The sequence below is a fragment of the Rattus norvegicus genome, chromosome 4 (genome assembly GCF_021556685.1).
Source record: "Rattus norvegicus strain SHRSP/BbbUtx chromosome 4, alternate assembly SHRSP_T2T, whole genome shotgun sequence".
Taxonomy (NCBI): Eukaryota; Metazoa; Chordata; class Mammalia; order Rodentia; family Muridae; genus Rattus; species Rattus norvegicus.
The window spans coordinates 14,235,198-14,253,952 of NC_141537.1; the positions used below are offsets into that span (position 1 = coordinate 14,235,198).

The 18,755-nt window shown below is 45.4% G+C and overlaps 1 protein-coding gene across 6 annotated transcripts in view; it reads left to right on the forward strand.

Moving 5' to 3' along the window:
• Positions 1 to 18,601, forward strand: part of Napepld (N-acyl phosphatidylethanolamine phospholipase D) — a 45,967-nt gene extending 27,366 nt beyond the window's left edge. For all 6 annotated transcript variants that reach the window (XM_087656412.1, XM_087656414.1, XM_087656410.1 and 3 more), the window contains 3 exon segments: positions 4,296 to 4,942; positions 10,935 to 11,049; positions 16,069 to 18,601. In XM_087656412.1, coding sequence (XP_087512538.1) covers positions 4,296 to 4,942; positions 10,935 to 11,049; positions 16,069 to 16,203 — 897 coding nt within the window. In that variant the 3' untranslated portion in view covers positions 16,204 to 18,601.
• Positions 18,602 to 18,755: the final 154 nt, after the last annotated feature.

Genomic DNA, 18,755 nt, shown 5'->3' on the forward strand with positions numbered 1-18,755 from the left:
GAGCAGAGCCATATTTTTCTTGTGATTTTCATTCCCTGCGAAACATCCCACAGTTTACTGCTACTGCCTGGGATCAAAGACATCTGTACACTTCAAAACAACCCTTTCCTCAAGAAAATCAAAACATCAGTAATTATGGGCCTTATGATTTCCCTTTTGCATTTTCCATGAAGGAAAATTAACCAAGACAATATTGGTCTAGCCAAACAAACAACCTTGTTTTCTTCAAGAAATCAAGAATTCCTTCCTTCTCTTCATCCCTCCTGTTCTACATTCGTTTTCTAACTCTGTTGGAATGAATATTTATAAATCCTTCTGGTGTGTGTGTGCACACACGTGAGATGTGAGTGTGCAGAGGTTGGAGCGTGCCACTGGGCATCTTCCTTTATCACTCTCCACCTTCAGTTTTTGGGAAGGTCTAGTCTGCCACTGACTTAGCTAGGCTGGCCGGCCTGGGAGCTTCAGGAATCCTGATTTCTCCCAGTTAGTGCTGAGGTCCCAGACATGCCATGGTCAGCTTTTGTGGGGGATGGTGGGGATCAGAACTCAGTCTCAGGGCTTGTGTAGCAGGCCCTTTACCCCCTCAGTCATCTCCCTGGATTCCCGAGGAAATCGTTTTCTGCTTTGATTTCTCTTTGGTTGCTCAGTTGTAGGTCTTGTTTGTTTGAGTTTTCCGAGGAAGCTGCCAGGCGGTTCCTTGGTAAAGATAAGCTGTCGCTTTGTCGTGAGGGAAGACGGGCACACAGATGTGTTAATGTTCTGTTGCTGTGGCAAAACACCGGGAGCAAGGCATCTTGTAGAAGGAAAGCTGTATCTGGGCTCATGGTTCCCGTGGTTCCATCACTGTGGAGATGCGTGGCAGCAGGCACAGGCTGAGAGCTCACCCCTGGAACTGCAGGCAGGAAGCCCCGGAGAACTGGGATGGTGCCTGGCATGGAAGCCTCAAACCCCGCTCCCACTGATATACTTGCTCCAGCAAGGCCACACCTCCTAAACTTCCCCAAACAGCGCCACCAGCTGGGAACCAAGTGTTTAAACATCTGAGCCTCTGGGGAACTTTCTCATCCAAACCCCACAGCAAAGAAAAGTGTTCAGATCTCATCGCTACTTTTATCTTCTTATAAGAAAGACACTTTCTTGAGCAATAATTTCCATCCTATACGACTGACCCATTAAACATAGTTTAGTGGTTTTTAGTATATTCGTGCATATGTGCAACTACGGAAACTCATTCCTGTTATTTCCAAATGTAATACTCATGTCGTTCTTTTGCTTTCCTCCGTCCCCTGGAAACCACCTACGGTGATGTCTTAACCTTGGCGAATCAATTGAGACTGCTAATGATGCCATGCCCAGTGTGGGCTTTATGGCCTGGCAGCCCTTCCAATAATGCGAAATGCCAAGCTCCAGCTGGCCTTTAAACTGGAGCAGACCCAAGGTGCATTAGTTTTCAGGGGTCGTGATTTTCCAGATATTTCAACACACTGCTTCATGTGGTGCTGCTTCAACATTTTAAAGTGGTTTTGTTAACATCATACAAGCTCCACATATTTAAAGAGTGTAATTGGATGAGTTTTAACATTGTCACATGCAGAACAGATTGTCACAGAAAAGATAACGAATGTACCCCACCCCCCCAACCAAGCGTTTCCTTGTGGTTTTGTTGTCTTATCTCCCCGTATTCTGCACACTGTTCCCTGAGCTCCTACTTCCTATAATGTAAGGTGGCTTAGTGTTTGATCACAGGCTATGCATGGATGGGGCCTGAGTTCAGTCTTCACTAGCAGCAGCAGCACACACAGAGAGAGAGAGAGAGAGAGAGAGAGAGAGAGAGAGAGAATGAATTAGAAGGTAGCACGGGACCCTCTGGCTGACTTTTGTAAGGGTAACTGTGTAACTTTACTTTCTGGTCTCTAAGATGAAGGTAGTTTTTAATCTCTGGTGTTTTGATTTATATTAAATCTAAAGTTTTTTTTAATGAATCAACACAGCATCTAACAGTAAACTCTATATAAGTGTCGGCCATTGCCGATGTTATTTTGTGCTGTATTTCAGTAGAGTCCTTGATGTGATAGCATTCTGTCATCATCACTGTCATGTGGCTAGTATTACGCCCAACACATTCATTTCTTTCCTTTCCCTAAAGATATGACTTGTTTAGTTTCTGTGACTGTGTGTGGTGAGACCAGAAGAGGTATCGGATTCCTGGAACCGGGGTTGTGAGTGGCTGTGAGCTGCCTTATGTGGGTGCTGGTCCTCTGAAAGACCAGCAGGCGCATTAACCGCTGAGCCATCTCTCCAGAGCCCTTTTCTTCCTTTGCCCCCATTTTATTTTAGAACATTTTTCCTTCTTAATTCTCTGCAAATATATATATATATATATATATATATATATATATATATATATATATATATATATAACGTGATACCTTTTCACCAACCCTAATTGTGAAATTTGAGAATTAATTAAAAAAACTAGCATTTTTTGTTCATTAATTTATCCAAAAAAATTTTTTAAAGATTTATTTATTGCTCTTACCCTTTCTCTTACACTCTCTCTCATCCTCCCCTCTTACCTCCTCTTACTCTTTGTTCTTCTCTGTTCTTGCCTCCTTCCCCCTCCCCACCACATGCCCATGGCCAACTGCCTTTCCTCTCTTCTACTCTTCTCTCACTAAACCTCTCCACATGGGGGAAAAAAGATTTATTTATTTATTATATTTAAGAAGACTGTAACTGTCTTCAGACATACCAGAAGAGGGCATCAGAACTCATTACAGATGGTTGTGAGCCATCATGTGGTTGAACTCAGGACCTCTGGAAGAGCAGTCGGTGCTCTTAACTACTGAGCCATCTCTCCAGACCTTATCCAAACATTTTTATTGATCACATCCCGTGTCGCAGTCACTAAACTTGGCACTTCAAATGATTTCCGAGCTGAATAAGACAAGAGTCTACCTTCAAACCAGGATCCCTAGAGGAGGCCCGTGTTCCTAGAAACATGCACGTCCAGGGCGAGGCCTCCATCTGGAGAGACTTAGAGACGGCCCCTTGGAAGATGTACAATTTAATTACCGTCTCAAAGGACTGAGAGAGGGAAAGTCTGAGAAATGGGTCAGTAGGGGGTCTGAAACTCAGTCCAGGACAGGGAGTTTCACAGGCAGCTAGTTGTTGGGCAAGGGGATGAGATGGACTTTGTCAAGCATTAGAGAGCAGTGAAGACTTTTCCACAGGTCTTACGATATTAACCAAGGCTAGCCTTGAACTCTTGATCCTTCTCCGTCCGCCTCCCAGAGTTGTAAATGTTCCCTCCCCTGTCCAGCTTGGCACTGTCGAGGACTGTCACAGCTCTCGTGTGTGCCCGGAGTGGGCACCCAGACAGCTGAACAAACAGTCATGAGTCCTTTCATGTGTCCAGCTGCTACCTAGGAGCTCAAGTGGAGGTTACTGGTTATGTAGAGATAAAAGAAGTTGGCAAGCCTGGTGCGTGCTTGCCCACTGGGGTTAGGACTTACTGTCTGTCTTCTTTCGGAATACTTCTAGAGTGTGCATTGTGAGCCAGCCGTTCCTAATTCAGTTCTCATGACAATGTCACACCCATCTTCCACTTGGGGAACTGAGTTTGGAGGGCTTAAGAGACATCACTGTTGTCCTCTCTTTCCTTTCCTGGCTGGGCCTTCTCACTCAGACCGTCTGGGTGGCATCTTGGCTCCTTTTCACCCTTTCTTGTGTCAGCCGGCTTTGTAAGGGTAAGGAATGAGAAGACCCGTTTATGAATGTGACCCTCCTCACACACCCCTCACCCCCCAGGAGGCATCACACTATTTTGCTTTGAACTTTATGCGCCCAAAAAGTAAGGTATGTAAGATCCAAGGGTTAAACATCGGCTGCTGCAGCTTGCTTTGTAAGGTCCGGGGGCCGGGCTGCTTCTCAGGTCGGTTTTCACCAGCAAACACATCCTCAGCTCAGTGAGTCACCAGCGGCAAGCGCCTGCATGGAGGCCAGTCTCCTGCCGGCGTTCCGGAAGAGAGCCTTCAAAAAATAAACCTAGCGGTTCTGAGAGCTTTAAAGTTAATTTTCCTTTTGCTTTTGCATTCAGGGCTCTAGATCCCTAACTGTTGTTACTAAGTCTCGTGTGGTTTGAGGGCCGAGCGGAAGCAGCAGGTACTTTGGATGACTTCAGTTGTCCCCAAATAGCTCTTCCCTCAGGAATTTAGGTCAGAGTGCTCTCTGCGATGATGTAATATCTTTTCAGCCTTAAATACTGCTGTTTTCTCTTCTTTTTATATATACAGGAGCTTGACAAAGAACTCCCAGTGCTTAAGCCTTATTTTATCAGTGACCCGGAAGAAGCTGGAGTGAGAGAGGCTGGCCTACGAGTCACGTGGCTGGGACACGCGACGCTGATGGTGGAAATGGACGAGCTCATCCTCCTCACGGATCCCATGTTCAGCTCTCGAGCCTCTCCCTCGCAGTACATGGGTCCGAAGCGGTTCCGCCGTCCCCCGTGTACCATAAGCGAACTGCCCCCAATAGATGCTGTCCTCATTAGTCACAACCACTACGACCACCTGGACTACGGCTCTGTCCTGGCTCTGAATGAACGGTTTGGCAGTGAGCTGAGGTGGTTCGTGCCGCTGGGCCTTCTCGACTGGATGCAGAAGTGTGGCTGTGAGAACGTGATTGAGCTCGACTGGTGGGAGGAGAATTGCGTCCCTGGCCATGATAAGGTCACCTTCGTTTTCACGCCCTCCCAACATTGGTGTAAAAGGACCCTCCTGGATGACAACAAGGTTCTGTGGGGCAGCTGGTCTGTGCTAGGGCCTTGGAATCGGTTCTTTTTCGCTGGGGATACTGGTTACTGCCCTGCTTTTGAAGAGATTGGAAAAAGGTTTGGTCCTTTTGACCTCGCGGCTATTCCCATTGGAGCTTATGAGCCAAGGTTTGTAAGTGTGTGCTTTACAGGTGGTGCTCCTTATACTCTGTAGCTGGTGATTTTAGCGGTGGGCTTGATTATCGTTGATGGAGGTTGAAGTCGATTCACATTCAATTTTACACATACCCTGCCAGAACCTACGTACCCTCCGACTTATATCCAGGAGCCAGAATTAACCTTCCTTTTCCCCCCGTGGATGGCTCTCTCTAGAGATGACTATCTTTTACCCTGATAGGAATTTTCCAGTGCCTGCCCTGCAGCTCCTCTATGTTTAACAGAGCGAGAAGGCAAGGAATCGTCCTGGAGCTAGCCCTCAAGATGGTTACTTTCAGTGAGCTGCAGGCAGAGACTCTGGTCCTAACATACAGTACTCACTGCTTCTCTAGCCACTGTGGACTCAGCACTCATTTTCAGAGTAGATATGGGCCACACTGCCATTAACGACAGGCAGACCCTGTCACTGTCTGTTTTACTTAATACTGTGTGTCTTAATCTCCTTAAGGAAGAGAGATAAGGTTTTGTCAAGATGTTCAGATGCAGCAGAACAGATTCCAACAAAGTGGTCTAGGGGGTTGGCTCGCAGGGCAGTAAAATGAATGCTCTCCCAAGGCTAGCACAGGGACACAGGCTTGGATTCTCAGAGCCTAATGTAAAGAGCTCTGCCTGACAGCACATTCTTGTAATTCCAGAGTTGGGGGTGCAGGCGGGAGGGCCCTGGGTGCGTGGCCAGCCAGTCTAACGAGTCAGTGAGATCAGGCTAGGGAAATGGATTAATGCCTGAGAGGCACTTTGGCAATCCCTGAGGCCCAGGTTGATCCCCAGAACCGGCAGGTTAGAAGGAGAATCAGCTCCTGTGAGTCCTCTTCTAACTTCTGCTTACGTTTGCCCACATGCCGTGCCACACGTAAAGGGTAAATAAATGTGATAACGTTTTTTCTTAAGGTAGAGAGTAGTAGAGGAAAATAGGTCTGGCCTGTACATGCCACACACACATGTGTACATATGTCCACACTCTTCTCCACATGTGGATGCATGGGTGCCATTTGCGCAGCCCCACAAACATCCTTAAGACAAGCAGTGCATTTATAATCGCAACGGCTGGGGGCTCACTTCATAGTGATTTGTACACTGGATTGGGTGAATCCAGCCTTTTGTTTTCACCTGACACCTGCCTGTCAGTCTGTCCATCTGTCTGTCCATCCATCCATCCACCCATTTTTCTTTTCTGTAACTGGAGATCGGATCCAGGGCCTCCAGCATGCTAGGCAAGCAGTTTTATCACTGAGCCATATCCCCGTCTCTGTCAAATTTGTTAACTTTTAAGCTCCCAAACCATTTTTCTTATTAACATCTCTTCTTCTAGTCTGCTAACGGCTCTTTGGTTAGTTGGTCTTACTGTTTCCTCGTCGTGGGTAGGGTTAGATGCTCTCACCTGTTTCGGATTCTTGGTAATTATTTAAATCATTGCAACTTGTCAGATGAGGTGGCCCGGGCCACTAATCCCAAAACTTAGAGGTTGAGCAGGAGGAACTGCTTCAGAAAATCACTCCCACCACATACCATGACAGAAGCTACTGTATAAGTCAGTATTAGTGTTTGAATTTTGCTTTTTCCATTCAAATTATTTTAGTTCTCATGCAACTTCTGAAAATATCAACATGGCTTTAAAAAAAAAACTGTTACAGATAATTTTCAAATGATGTTGGTTTTTTCTTACTACATTAGAATATCTCTTTATAATTATAAAACAGGCCTTCACAGGCAGCAGCATTTGCGCTTGATGTATGTGTCTGTGGTGACACAGCAAACATCATGCTTACGGCCTTCTCTGCAGTGCTGCAGTCTCTCTAGGCTGTGAGGGGCTGGGTGGGGGCTGGGCGGGGGCTGGGGGCATTGCTGGCTTTAAGAGTATTAAATGTGGGAGGTCACATGTATTGTGGAATCTGTGTGTGTGTGTGTGTTGTTTTTGTCAACACTAGCTGTTTTATAAATAAAACTTAGGAATTATGTGCACATGTAAGCTGATTATAGAAAAAAAAAAAACCCAAGCCCCCCCCAGAACATTGGCTTTTAGTTTTGTGCTGGGAATATTTCATGCCTTCTTCTGGGGTCTCTTATCCCTGGACATTGTAGCTGGAGTTTAGCATTTCCTGTTTCTCTCTCGCAGTGCTGGGGATTGAATCCAGAGTCTGGACATACAAGCTAGGTCAAGTGACCCCTCATTGGCCTGGTTCCTTAGTGCTAACATCTTCATTTTAATTGCTAGAGTTAAAAAAAAAAAAAGAACCATTTCTGGTAAACATGAAGTTAGAGAGGAAGTGGGCTTGCATCGGAGTGTTTGGTAAGTGAGTAGACTCACCAAGACTGTTTCCGGTTTGCCTTGGTTCCTGAGTGTCAGGCCATGAGACAGAACATCGCTTCTGTAGGCCGTCGAGGACACAGAGGCTTTGTTTTGGGTTCCTGGAGCACCCAACAGCTGCGTACAGTAAACATCACCCTGTGCTGTTGCCGATGGATGGACTCTTCCATGAAGGGTTCCAGGAAGGGCAGAGCGCCTGTGAGAGCCACACCCCTCGGCCTCCCTAGTGTTTGTTGCAAGTGGCAAATTAGAATGAAAAGAACATGAAGAAGACATTTCCCCCAGCTAAACTAAGCGAAACATGTGCGTGTCCTTTGACAAAATCACTCATTCTTTTCCCTGAAGATGAGATGTTTTTGTTCGTTTTCTTTCCAGCGGAAGTCGGTGAGTAGGTGCGGCATTCAGTGCTTTCACAAGCTGTCTAGGTGACCTAACTGCCACGAGTCCTTTCTAGGGCGGATCAGTTTCTACTTCACAGACACGAAAGTGTAGTGAAGGGAATTGGAGAAAACTTTCCAAAGGCATTCTAGCCACGATGGGAGTGGGACCAGGAGGCTCTGTGCTTCAGGAGCTGGGCTGGTTCCAAGGCCTCAGTGGGCCTTTCAGGACTTTGTCATGGGTAGCCACACCCACTATTCAGTTTTACTGATTTTTTTTTATAGATTTATTTTTTTATTTTTATTTGCATTGATGTTTTGCCTTCATGTGTGTCTGTGTGCCTGCGTGAGGGTGCCTGCTTCTCTGGACCTGGAGTTAGAGACAATCGTGAGATGCCACGTGGGTGCCTGGAATTGAACCAAGGTCCTTTGGAAGAGCAGCCACTGCTCTTAACTGCTGAGCCATCTCTCCAGCCCTGTTTTACTTAAAGTAAAATTCCTTGACTAGCAGTGAGACTCTCTGCACCTTATCTTTAAAGTTTGTACACATTACACCATATGCTAACACATTACACTGTACACTAACACATTACACTGTACACTAACACATTATACCGTACACTAACACAGTACACTGTACAATGACACACTACACTGTACACTGACACATTACACTGTACACTGACACATTACACTGTACACTAACACACACTGTACACTGACACATTACACTGTACACTAACACAGTACACTGTACACTGACACACACTGTACACTGACACACTACACTGTACACTGACACACTACACCGTACACTGACACACCACACTGTACACTGACACACACCGTACACTGACACATTACACTGTACACTGACACACTACACCGTACACTAACACATTACACCGTACACTGACACACTACACTGTACACTGACACACACCGTACACTGACACATTACACTGTACACTGACACTACACTGTACACTAACACATTACACTGTACACTAACACACATTGTACACTAACACATTACACTGTACACTGACACATTACACTGTACACTGACACTACACTGTACACTAACACATTATACTGTACACTAACACACACTGTACACTAACACATTACACTGTACACTGACACATTACACTATACACTGACACACTACACTGTACACTGACACATTACACTATACACTGACACACTACACTGTACACTGACACATTACACTATACACTGACACACTACACTGTACACTGACACACTACACTGTACACTAACACATTACACTGTACACTAACACACTACACTGTACACTGACACATTATACCGTACACTAACACATTACACTGTACACTAACACATTACACTGTACACTAACACACTACACTGTACACTGACACATTACACTGTACACTAACACATTACACTGTACACTAACACACTACACTGTACACTGACACATTACACTATACACTGACACTACACTGTACACTGACACATTACACTGTACACTAACACACTACACTGTACACTGACACATTACACTGTACACTAACACATTACACTGTACACTAACACATTACACTGTACACTAACACACTACACTGTACACTGACACATTACACTGTACACTAACACATTACACCGTACACTAACACACTACACTGTACACTAACACATTACACCTTACACTAACACACTACACTGTACACTGACACATTACACTGTACACTAACACACTACACTGTACACTGACACATTACACTATACACTGACACACTACACTGTACACTGACACATTACACTGTACACTAACACATTACACCGTACACTAACACACTACACTGTACACTAACACATTACACTGTACACTATTTATTTGGGGGGAAAAGTCTTGGCAATGCAATCCAGCCTTGCATTTAGCCTCCTCGTGTGCAGTGGCAGGGTTATATATGTGTGTGCCATAGTACCTGGATTGATACATTAACTCTGGGCTTGCCTTTCATTTGGTCATTTGTGTTTGTACAATATTTTTATTCTGTAGTAACTGGAGTTTGACTTCTAATTCTTTACTCATATATATGATTGTGTGTGTGTGTGTGTGTGTGTGTGTGTGTGTGTGTGTGTGTGTGTGTGTAATTTATTTATTGAGGTAGGGCTTCTCTGTGTAGCCCTGGCTGTCCTGGACTTAGCTCTGTAGATCAGGCTGGTCCTGAACTTAGAAATCGGCCTGCATGTGGCTCTTGAGTGCTGGGGTTAAAGATGTGTTCCACCATGCTTAATGTAAGATTTTTTTTTTTCCGGATCTGGGGACCGAACCCAGGGCCTTGCGTTTGCTAGGCAAGCACTCTACCACTGAGCCAAATCCCCAACCCCAAAATTTTGTTTTTAATATTTAGGCATATTCTTGTATCTGTGTGAGTGAATGCCTTGTGTTTGGGTGCCCACAGAGGTCAGAAGAGGGTCCGGCTCCTTATAGCTGGAGTTCCAGGCCGTTGTGAGCTGCCTGGTGTGGGCGCTGGGAACTGAACTCAGGCCTGTGCAGGGGCAGCAGACAGTCTTGACTGCAGAGCTGTCTTGGCAGCCCTGCTTGCTTTCTCCCAGTTAAGTCTGCTGGTGTCCCCAGACTTGCTCTTGGGCTCCTCCTCCTCACTGCTGTGGGCCTCCCCTGGAATTCTCAACTCTGGATGCAAACGCTCAGCACCAGAGTCCTAGCCCAGAAGAGCTACATCGGAGTCACAGAGTAGCTGGTTCTGGATGAGTGAGGTGTGAATTTGATGGCTGTTGATTCGGTCTTAGGTGCACTGACATAGAATCAACCCGAGGAATAGGGGAAGCTGTACAAATAACCCTCGAATACATGTATACAATTCTCAAACGATAAATGATGTGAAAACTGTGAATACAAAAAGCTGCTATGTTTTCAAATGTTCATAGTCCTGTGAAGAATCGTAGTGATTTAAATCTTATTTTATTTTTAACTGAGAGAGAGAGAGAGAGTGTGTGTGTGTGTGTGTGTGTGTGTGTGTGTGTGTGTGTGTGTCTGTGTCTGTGTCTGTGTCTGTGTCTGTGTGTGTCTGTGTGTTGTGAGCCACCTGATACGGGAACCAAACTCAGGTCTGCAAAACTAGTTTGTGTTCTTAATTGCACAACTCTCTCTCCAGATATGCAGACTATTAAATATTGATTAGGTGAAACAGCCGTTGGGATTTAGGCTGTTTTCAGAGATTGGATTAATTAATTGCTATTTTATCAGGTGGTTTATGAAATACCAACATGCTGACCCAGAGGATGCTGTAAGGATTCACATTGACGTTCAAGCCAAGAGATCCGTGGCGATTCACTGGGGGACTTTTGCCTTAGCTAATGAGGTAAGCTGGATTTAAACAAACAAACGACCCAGCTTTGACTGTTTGGCTGTGGGTGGGATTTCGGTATTGCTGACCGGCTTCCAGAGACAACACTGTGGAATCAAACTCCATACAGGTATAATGATCACCACATGAACCGGAGGGTGGACGTGTAATTATTAGTAAAATAAGGCTCGAAACAGTATGAATAAAGCCTGCGTGGCGTGCTGTTGCTTAGATTGACTTTCCAGGTAACAAAGTGTGTGCTTCTCCAGTTATCTCTGTGGGGCAGAACAGAACCGTCACATCCCACTCTCCAGACGCTTGTGGATCTGAACACACGGACATGGCCTGTTTACTTGAAGGCAGAAGGGCTGTAATGTAGGACAGATAAATGACTGGTCTCAAACACAGGGAGGGATCTGGAATTGCTTCATGGAAGATGGAAATTTTTTTTTCTCCATCTTTATTAACTTGGGTATTTCTTATTTACATTTCGATTGTTATTCCCTTTCCCAGTTTCCGGGTCAACATCCCCCTAGCCCCTCCCCCTCCCCTTCTATATGGTTGTTCCCCTCTCCATCCTACCCCCATTACCGCCCTCCCTCCAACAATCCCATTCACTGGGGGTTCAGTCTTGGCAGGACCAAGGTCTTCCTTCCACTGGTGCTCTTACTAGGTTATCCATTGCTACCTATGAGGTTGGAGCCCAGGGTCAGTCCATGTATAGTCTTTGGGTAGTGGCTTATTTTACCGTGGCCACAGGCAAGAAGGAAGGCATCTTTCCAGCGGAGGAAAGGGCAGAGCACAAGGGGCAGCACACGCTAGGAAGTAAGGAGTTAGCTGTTTAGCAGGGGAGGGGGTGGTGGAGGGCAGCCAGAGGGGAGAGCTGGAACAGAAGCATCTTGCCTATCAGTTAACTGATTAAGTGCTTGTCATCTCTGACATTGGGGTGAACGTGGTTTGTTCCTAAACTACCCCAGAAGAACTGACTCTTCCTCAGCGGATCCCCAGAGATCTGCTGCCAGCCTGGGTTCTGGGATCAGGCTAGTCTAGAGAAATGTCTCTTTGTTCCTGGATCTGAGACTAGGCCAAGTTTAAAAGTGTTAGAAGTCAATGTCCCCTAGGCTCTGTGTCGCCTGCCCCTCCTTCCTCCCAGGACCCCTCTGCACAGACACAGTGCTTTCTCGCTGCTTTTAGCCTTCTCACCCTGCCTTCTTTCTGGCCTGGTCCCCTCCTAAGATATGGTTTGTTCCAGGGTTACCAAATACGCTCCCTGCTTATTTCCCTAGCCCCTAGTTAAAGTGTTTTCATGGTGAAATAACCTGCATAACGCAGGGTCTTTAGCTGCGCTGCTGGAGGTGGAGTGGAGCAATAAGTAAAAACTGCAGAGCTGGGGGAAGGCTCGCCCACCCGAGGGACGTGTGCCTTTGGCAAGGGACAGGCTGCTGCACGTGTATGCTGCCGTGTGACAGCAGTTTCTTCTGCCATTTCCGTGTGCTGTGTGTGTGGACATCCCATGTGTATCCTGTCAGTAACCTAGCCTGAGTGACGGACTGTCAGGAGGGCTTCTTCGCCGAGACGGAGAGACAAGGCGAGGATCTAAACTTCAGACGTCAAGAATCACTTCACTGTTCAGTATTTAAGCACTGTAATGAATTATCTCTAAGAGTACAGTATAAGTAAAGCTTAGTTAAAACCTGAGTTGTAAAAGTATCTTTTATTCACCGGATGTAATTGTCATCTCTGAGGCTTTCTGCCTCTGTCTGCTAACCCAGGCCTAGTCCTGGAAGCTTCTAGTCTCCGTACAAGCTTACGGCCTAGAATGTTTTCAGCCTCTGAGACTTGCTGCTGAATAAACTCACCCTTTCTAGTTCTTTCTGAGCTCTGGCTGGGTGATTCAACTCAGCTGTTTTTGCTCAAAATTCCTCTCCAAGCTGACTGATTCAATCTGACTTCTCTCTCTTCTCTCCTAAATTGCTCTGCTTGGCCTCAAACTAACTCCAGCAGTCTGTTCCAACCTTCTCATCCTCTGGCTCCTCCTGTCTTCTCCTGCGTTTAGCTTGTTCTCTCCATAACCTGTCTCTGTGTAACTGTCCTGGTGAAACTGCCTCTTTTCTCCTTTTTCTCTCTCTGCACTACTCTGTTAAGTAGTTCCCTTTCGTCTCTCTTCTGAGAATTGGGCATAGCCTATTCTGTCAAATCTTTCTCTGACTCGTCACTTTGTCTGCCATTCAATTAGACATCACTTTCAAACCAGGTGCTTCCTTCTACAGACTAACTTTACCTTCATTGGGATTAAAGGTGTGTGCTGAGGGGGTGTCTGTATTTCAGCCAGGGGGATTAGAGGTGTGTGCTAAGGCTGGGCCACACCACAACTAGAAAGGCTTTTTCAGTAAATAACACAGTCCACAATCTTGGGATTCATAGTGTGATCAAATAGGCCGGAACGCCAAGTTATTTAGTAGTTAGTTGAATGCTGTCAGTGACCCTCTAAACGTAGCCCCAGATGGGCAATAAACAGGGAGGAAAATACCCACATTACATGTTAAGCCCCAAGAAAAGTTTCCTGGCTTTTATATTTTGTTGGTTATCTCATCTCTCCCGGTGAGGATGGAGTGTTGCAGGCAGCAGGCCTGATCCAGTCCTGCAATGAGGAGTAGCAGCCCAGCACTCGTGGCTGGGCAGTCTGAGGAGTTGTTTCTAGAGACCTTGACTCATGTAGCTGGGACTGTAAGCCACAGAAAAGAATTGCAGGTTAAGCCAGCGTCAGGGTGACTCAGTATTAAGAAGCATAAACACCAAGGGCAGATTTCAAGCACAGGCGTTCAGGAAGATATGCTTGGGGCTGGACAGATGGCCCAGTAGATGGAGGCATTAGAAGGTTATAAAGATTGAAGGCATACTTCTGGCTTTAACCTTGGTTCACTGGCTGTTTTATTCCTGTCTGGGATGCTAGTGTAATTGCTGTGCAGGCAGTCTTTACTGGGGATTTATTAGTTGTGTCTAAAGTTTGGACTTTCAGCCACTGGGGAATGTCTACTGGGGATTGGTGAAAGAGCCCGTCCCTTTTCTCAGGTCTTAATCTTCCTACTGTCTTGCTTCATTCACCTTTCTAGATCAGATCCTCCTCCCAGCCAAGGCCCCACCGTATTTACATATAAGCTGTCTCCTCATGTAGCCAGAACCACCTCCCTCCCGACCCTCATAGACAACTTGGCCTTCATTCCACACATTGCCGTTTAAAGTCTGCTCATCTCTATAGAGACAGTGACCTTTGCAATTTGAATCAAATCATGACATGGCGTGACCTGGGAGCCTCATGTTTGGGTGAAAACCTCAGCCTGATGCTTGCCCGCCGTGCCCTGAGCAGCCCAGGATATTTGGTTTACACTTAGGGGGACTTTCTTGGAAGGGCCCCTGAGATTGTCTTTAAAGTAGACTTCATATACAGCACACCTCCCCTCCCCCCACCCCAGAACAGAGTAACCCCTCAGATACTTTATTTCCCTTTGTGTCTGTCTCTATTAGAAGGTAAAGACTTTTGTCTGGCTCACTAGCTGGCACACTCTGTAGGTGCCTAGAAGGTAGTCCTCATAGAAGTGGGGGACGCATTCCCCACTGGTGATTGGTTCAGAGACTTTGACTTGTTTTTTAAATGCTACAGCCCTTTCTAATTAGGTAGGAAAAAAAGAAACTTCAAATGAATTAGAAACAAACTATTGTATAGCATAGAGATTTAGGTCAGAAGGGAAATAACTTCAAAAAAGGAGTGAAGTTGGAATGGGGCCTGGGAGAGGTGAGGGAGGGGATAAGGAGTGGATGTTATTGAAGTGGACTGTACACATGTATGAAATTCTCTTAAGAGTTTACACAAATTAGTTAATTATTAGTGTGCTTGTACCTCTGGCAGTGTAGTTATACATTTCTTCTTAGTTTGTTCTTTTTACCACATTACGATTCTCTATAGTTTTCTGTTTTTTTTTTTTTTTCATGTGCATGAATGTTTTGCCTGCATGTATGTCTGTGTACCACGTGTGCCTGGTGCCCAAGAGGGCCAGAGGAGGGCGTTGGACTCACTGGGACTGTAGTTACAAAGCGCAGTGAGCCACCATGGGGCGGTAAGAATTGAGCCTGGGTCCTGTAGAAGAGCAGCCAGTGCTCTTAACCGTCGAGCCATCTCTCCATCCCTTCATGGGTGGAACTGTTTACCTTCATACTTTAAATTTCTTTATAATAACAATTTTATTCTACATTTAAGTACTTTCAAAATAATTTACACTGTGTGTTTGTACGGAGCACGTGCCATAGTATGAATGTAGAGGTCAGAGGGGGTCAGTTCTATGCATATACCACGTGGTCTGGGGATCTCACTGGGCCCAGGAGGGGGACATCTGGGATCTTTACCTGCCAGGACATTTTGCCAAGACACCTTGAACTTTTGAAGAAAATATTCAAGTGTGCAAAAAAACCTTCTGAAGCATTCTTTGTGCCATGTTTCGTGGTGCTAAAATCACTGTGGAAATGCAGGCAGTCAGGAGACTGCACTGCAGGGTCTGTTCTCGAGGGCCACCTTCATCCTGACATGGTTTGTTCATGGGGGGCTTTGTGGGTAACACCTGTCTTCATCCAAAAATCAGTGCTTGTCCACACAAACGCAGATGTATAGCGTCCCACATGCTCAATGCTCACATCCGGTCCCTAGCTTGATTCCCCGGTACTGATTCCAGCTACAGTGAAATCATATCATGAGATCGGGAACAGATTTTGTGTATTCTAATGTCACTGGTGCAAGGTGGCAGGCACATGTGTACACACGGACATTTGGATGGACTTATTTCTGTCTAGCACTCGACAGTTTTAGTGACTTCATAAGTGGCTTCACTTGGGTGAGGAGACGTGTTTGTCTGGTTTGCTAATGGTTCACTTAAGGGGATTGTTTTATGTGGCAACTTTTAGTGTGTTTAGTGTGAGTGCTTGTTTGGAGTAGCTGTCAGGTATCTGGATGCTAACTTTTCCTTTTCTTCCCATCTCTGCCAGCATTACTTAGAGCCGCCGGTGAAACTGAATGAAGCTCTAGAGAGATATGGACTCAAGAGTGAAGACTTCTTCATCCTGAAGCACGGAGAGTCACGATACTTGAATACCGATGATAAAGCCTTTGAGGAAACATGAAAGTCGGAATTATCAGTGGAAGCATGAAAAGACTAAGAAAGTAACAAATATTACGACACTTTCCACGAGGAAACAATTTCTGCAAGTGTGTGTTTTGTTCTGTATCATAACTTGCCAATTGATAAGATTTGCTTACATAAACTGTGGGAGTCTAGGGATGGGCTATTTAAGAAACTGTCCAATATGGACTTTAAAAAAATCATACCAATGATACAGACATTGCAAAATCTTATTTTTTATCAGAACACTCTATTTTAGTGGCAGTAAAATTTCTGAGGTTGTGAAAAACTGACATTACAGTTCTATTTCTTTTTCTATTCAGGGCTTTCTATAATGGTCAGTCAAGCTTTACCTACCGAGATCACACACAGACACACACACACACACACACACCACACCCCCACACACACACCACAACCCCCCCACACCACACACACACACCCCCACACCTCCCACACACACACCACACACACACACACTCTTATAGTCACATGATAAGCTTGCCCTCCTCACGGTGACTAACTGCTGGTCATGGTGATGCACATCTGCAGCCTAGCGCTCCAAAGGATAAAGCAGGCAGGTGACAAGTTCAAGGCCAACTGGAGCCACAAGTGAGATGAGGAAACATTAGCTTACATGCCAAATGTTAAGTGATTTTATTTTGTTAAGTATAAGAACATAGGTGTTAGGACTAAATTTATTGTTTTTTAAAATAGATTTTTTTATTGTGGTCAGATATACATTGCATAAAATTGTCGTTTTAACTATGGTGAAAAGCAGCTCTTTGGCCCCAGGCATTCACATTTTTTGTGCAGCCATGAGCACAGAGTACTTACATTTCTAAGAGGGCATCATCTACACAGCTGCACTTCCCAGGTTGAGGCCGATCGGCAGGGAAGGGAAGAGTGGGTTTGAGACTTAGAGCAAGGGTTTAATTTCAAAGGCAGACTTTCTGCCAAGCACAGCTGTAACTAAGGTATCTCCCAGAGGAGAGCGTAGAGCCTGAATGTGAATACAGCACGCACCGGAATTATTTCCTTTTCTACTTCCTCTATACACATTCTCTTTCCTGCTCTCAGCTCCAACCCCAGATATGTCAGTACGATTTATAAGTATGTTTTACATGACTTGGAGGTGGTATATATATTTTTATATTAAATGACCTATAAGCACAATTGTACCTTTAGTAAGCCATTGTGAAATACCTGGTTGTTGTCTTTTTAAGACTGTGGGATCTGCTGAACAGAGTCTTTGTCCCAGCATGCCTCTGCACTCACAGGTTTGTTATGAGCCTCGAGGAAGTGAGCTGCTGGGGTATTAGGGCATTCAGTCTTCTAGACCAATGGTACAAAACACAGCACGTTTTCTCTATGTCAAACATTGTATAGGGAATACTCAGTAATTTGATGCATTTGCATGGGTGATGCATGCCACCTTGGCCTCTCATCAGAATTTCGTCCATCCCTTCGTGGACCTGATTACCCCACAATATGTAACTTACGTGTGGACCCAATATTGCCATGCACAAGAGGACAAGTTAACCTACCTCCGAAGGCAGAGAATAATTCTTTTTTTCAAGCACTTTAGAAATCCGAGGGAGAAAACTTAAGATATCACTCTGATACAGACCAGCACAGTAGACAGCTGAAGAGCATCCCATGATGCATTGCTCCTGTCCGGACACCACCTCACCCACTTACCTTGTGACTTGATTGAGAGGGGAAGAGCCAATGCAAGCAGTCGTCAGAATGTAGTATTTTTATATAAAATGTTCACATCAGTTGGGAAATGTGTGCTGTCACACTGCGTGTGTAGTGAACTCGGCACAGAGGTACTAAAGCACAAGATTCCACTTAAAGTCAGCTTCAGGGAAACCGGGCAAGCATCAGCTCCCCACTGCAAGCAGACATGAATCTGGACCCTAGGGCCGGGGGTGCCAGCCTTGGGCACACAGCTCCACCGGGTACCACTGTAGCCATTGTGTTTCTGTAAGCCATACTGAAAATTCTCTTAAGCAACTGATGTAGCTTAAGTGTTGCTCCGTGAATGGCCTTGGCACTGCTTGTGTGTCCACACCTATGGTTCGAGGCCTTCCTCATGAGCGTGATTTGTGTTCAGGTCCCCGGATTGAACTGGGCCTGCCTTGTTTGTTTTTTTTTTTAGGCTTCCTCATGGTTTTTGTTTCTGTTTACATGTTAAGCTCCATGTGTTATGAAGTGCATCACATCTCTCTACCACAAACACCCTAGTGAATGGTTTCCACTTTATTTTTCTAATCTACATTTCAAAGGCTATATGTGTAAAGTGAAAATAAATTTTGAAGAAAATCTTGTTAGTCTAACATACATTGTAAAACTGTCTAGTCTACTTCTAAATAAAATAAATATTATGGAAGGTACTTGAAAAGATAGCTGAAAGTGTCTATAGGGGCTGAGAGACCTGGCTCAGCGGGGGGAGCACTGGAGCTTGGGTTCTGTTGCCAGCACCACATGGTGGCCCACAAACACCCCCCACCGAACTCGCAACGCCGCCTTCTGACCTTGCACACATAT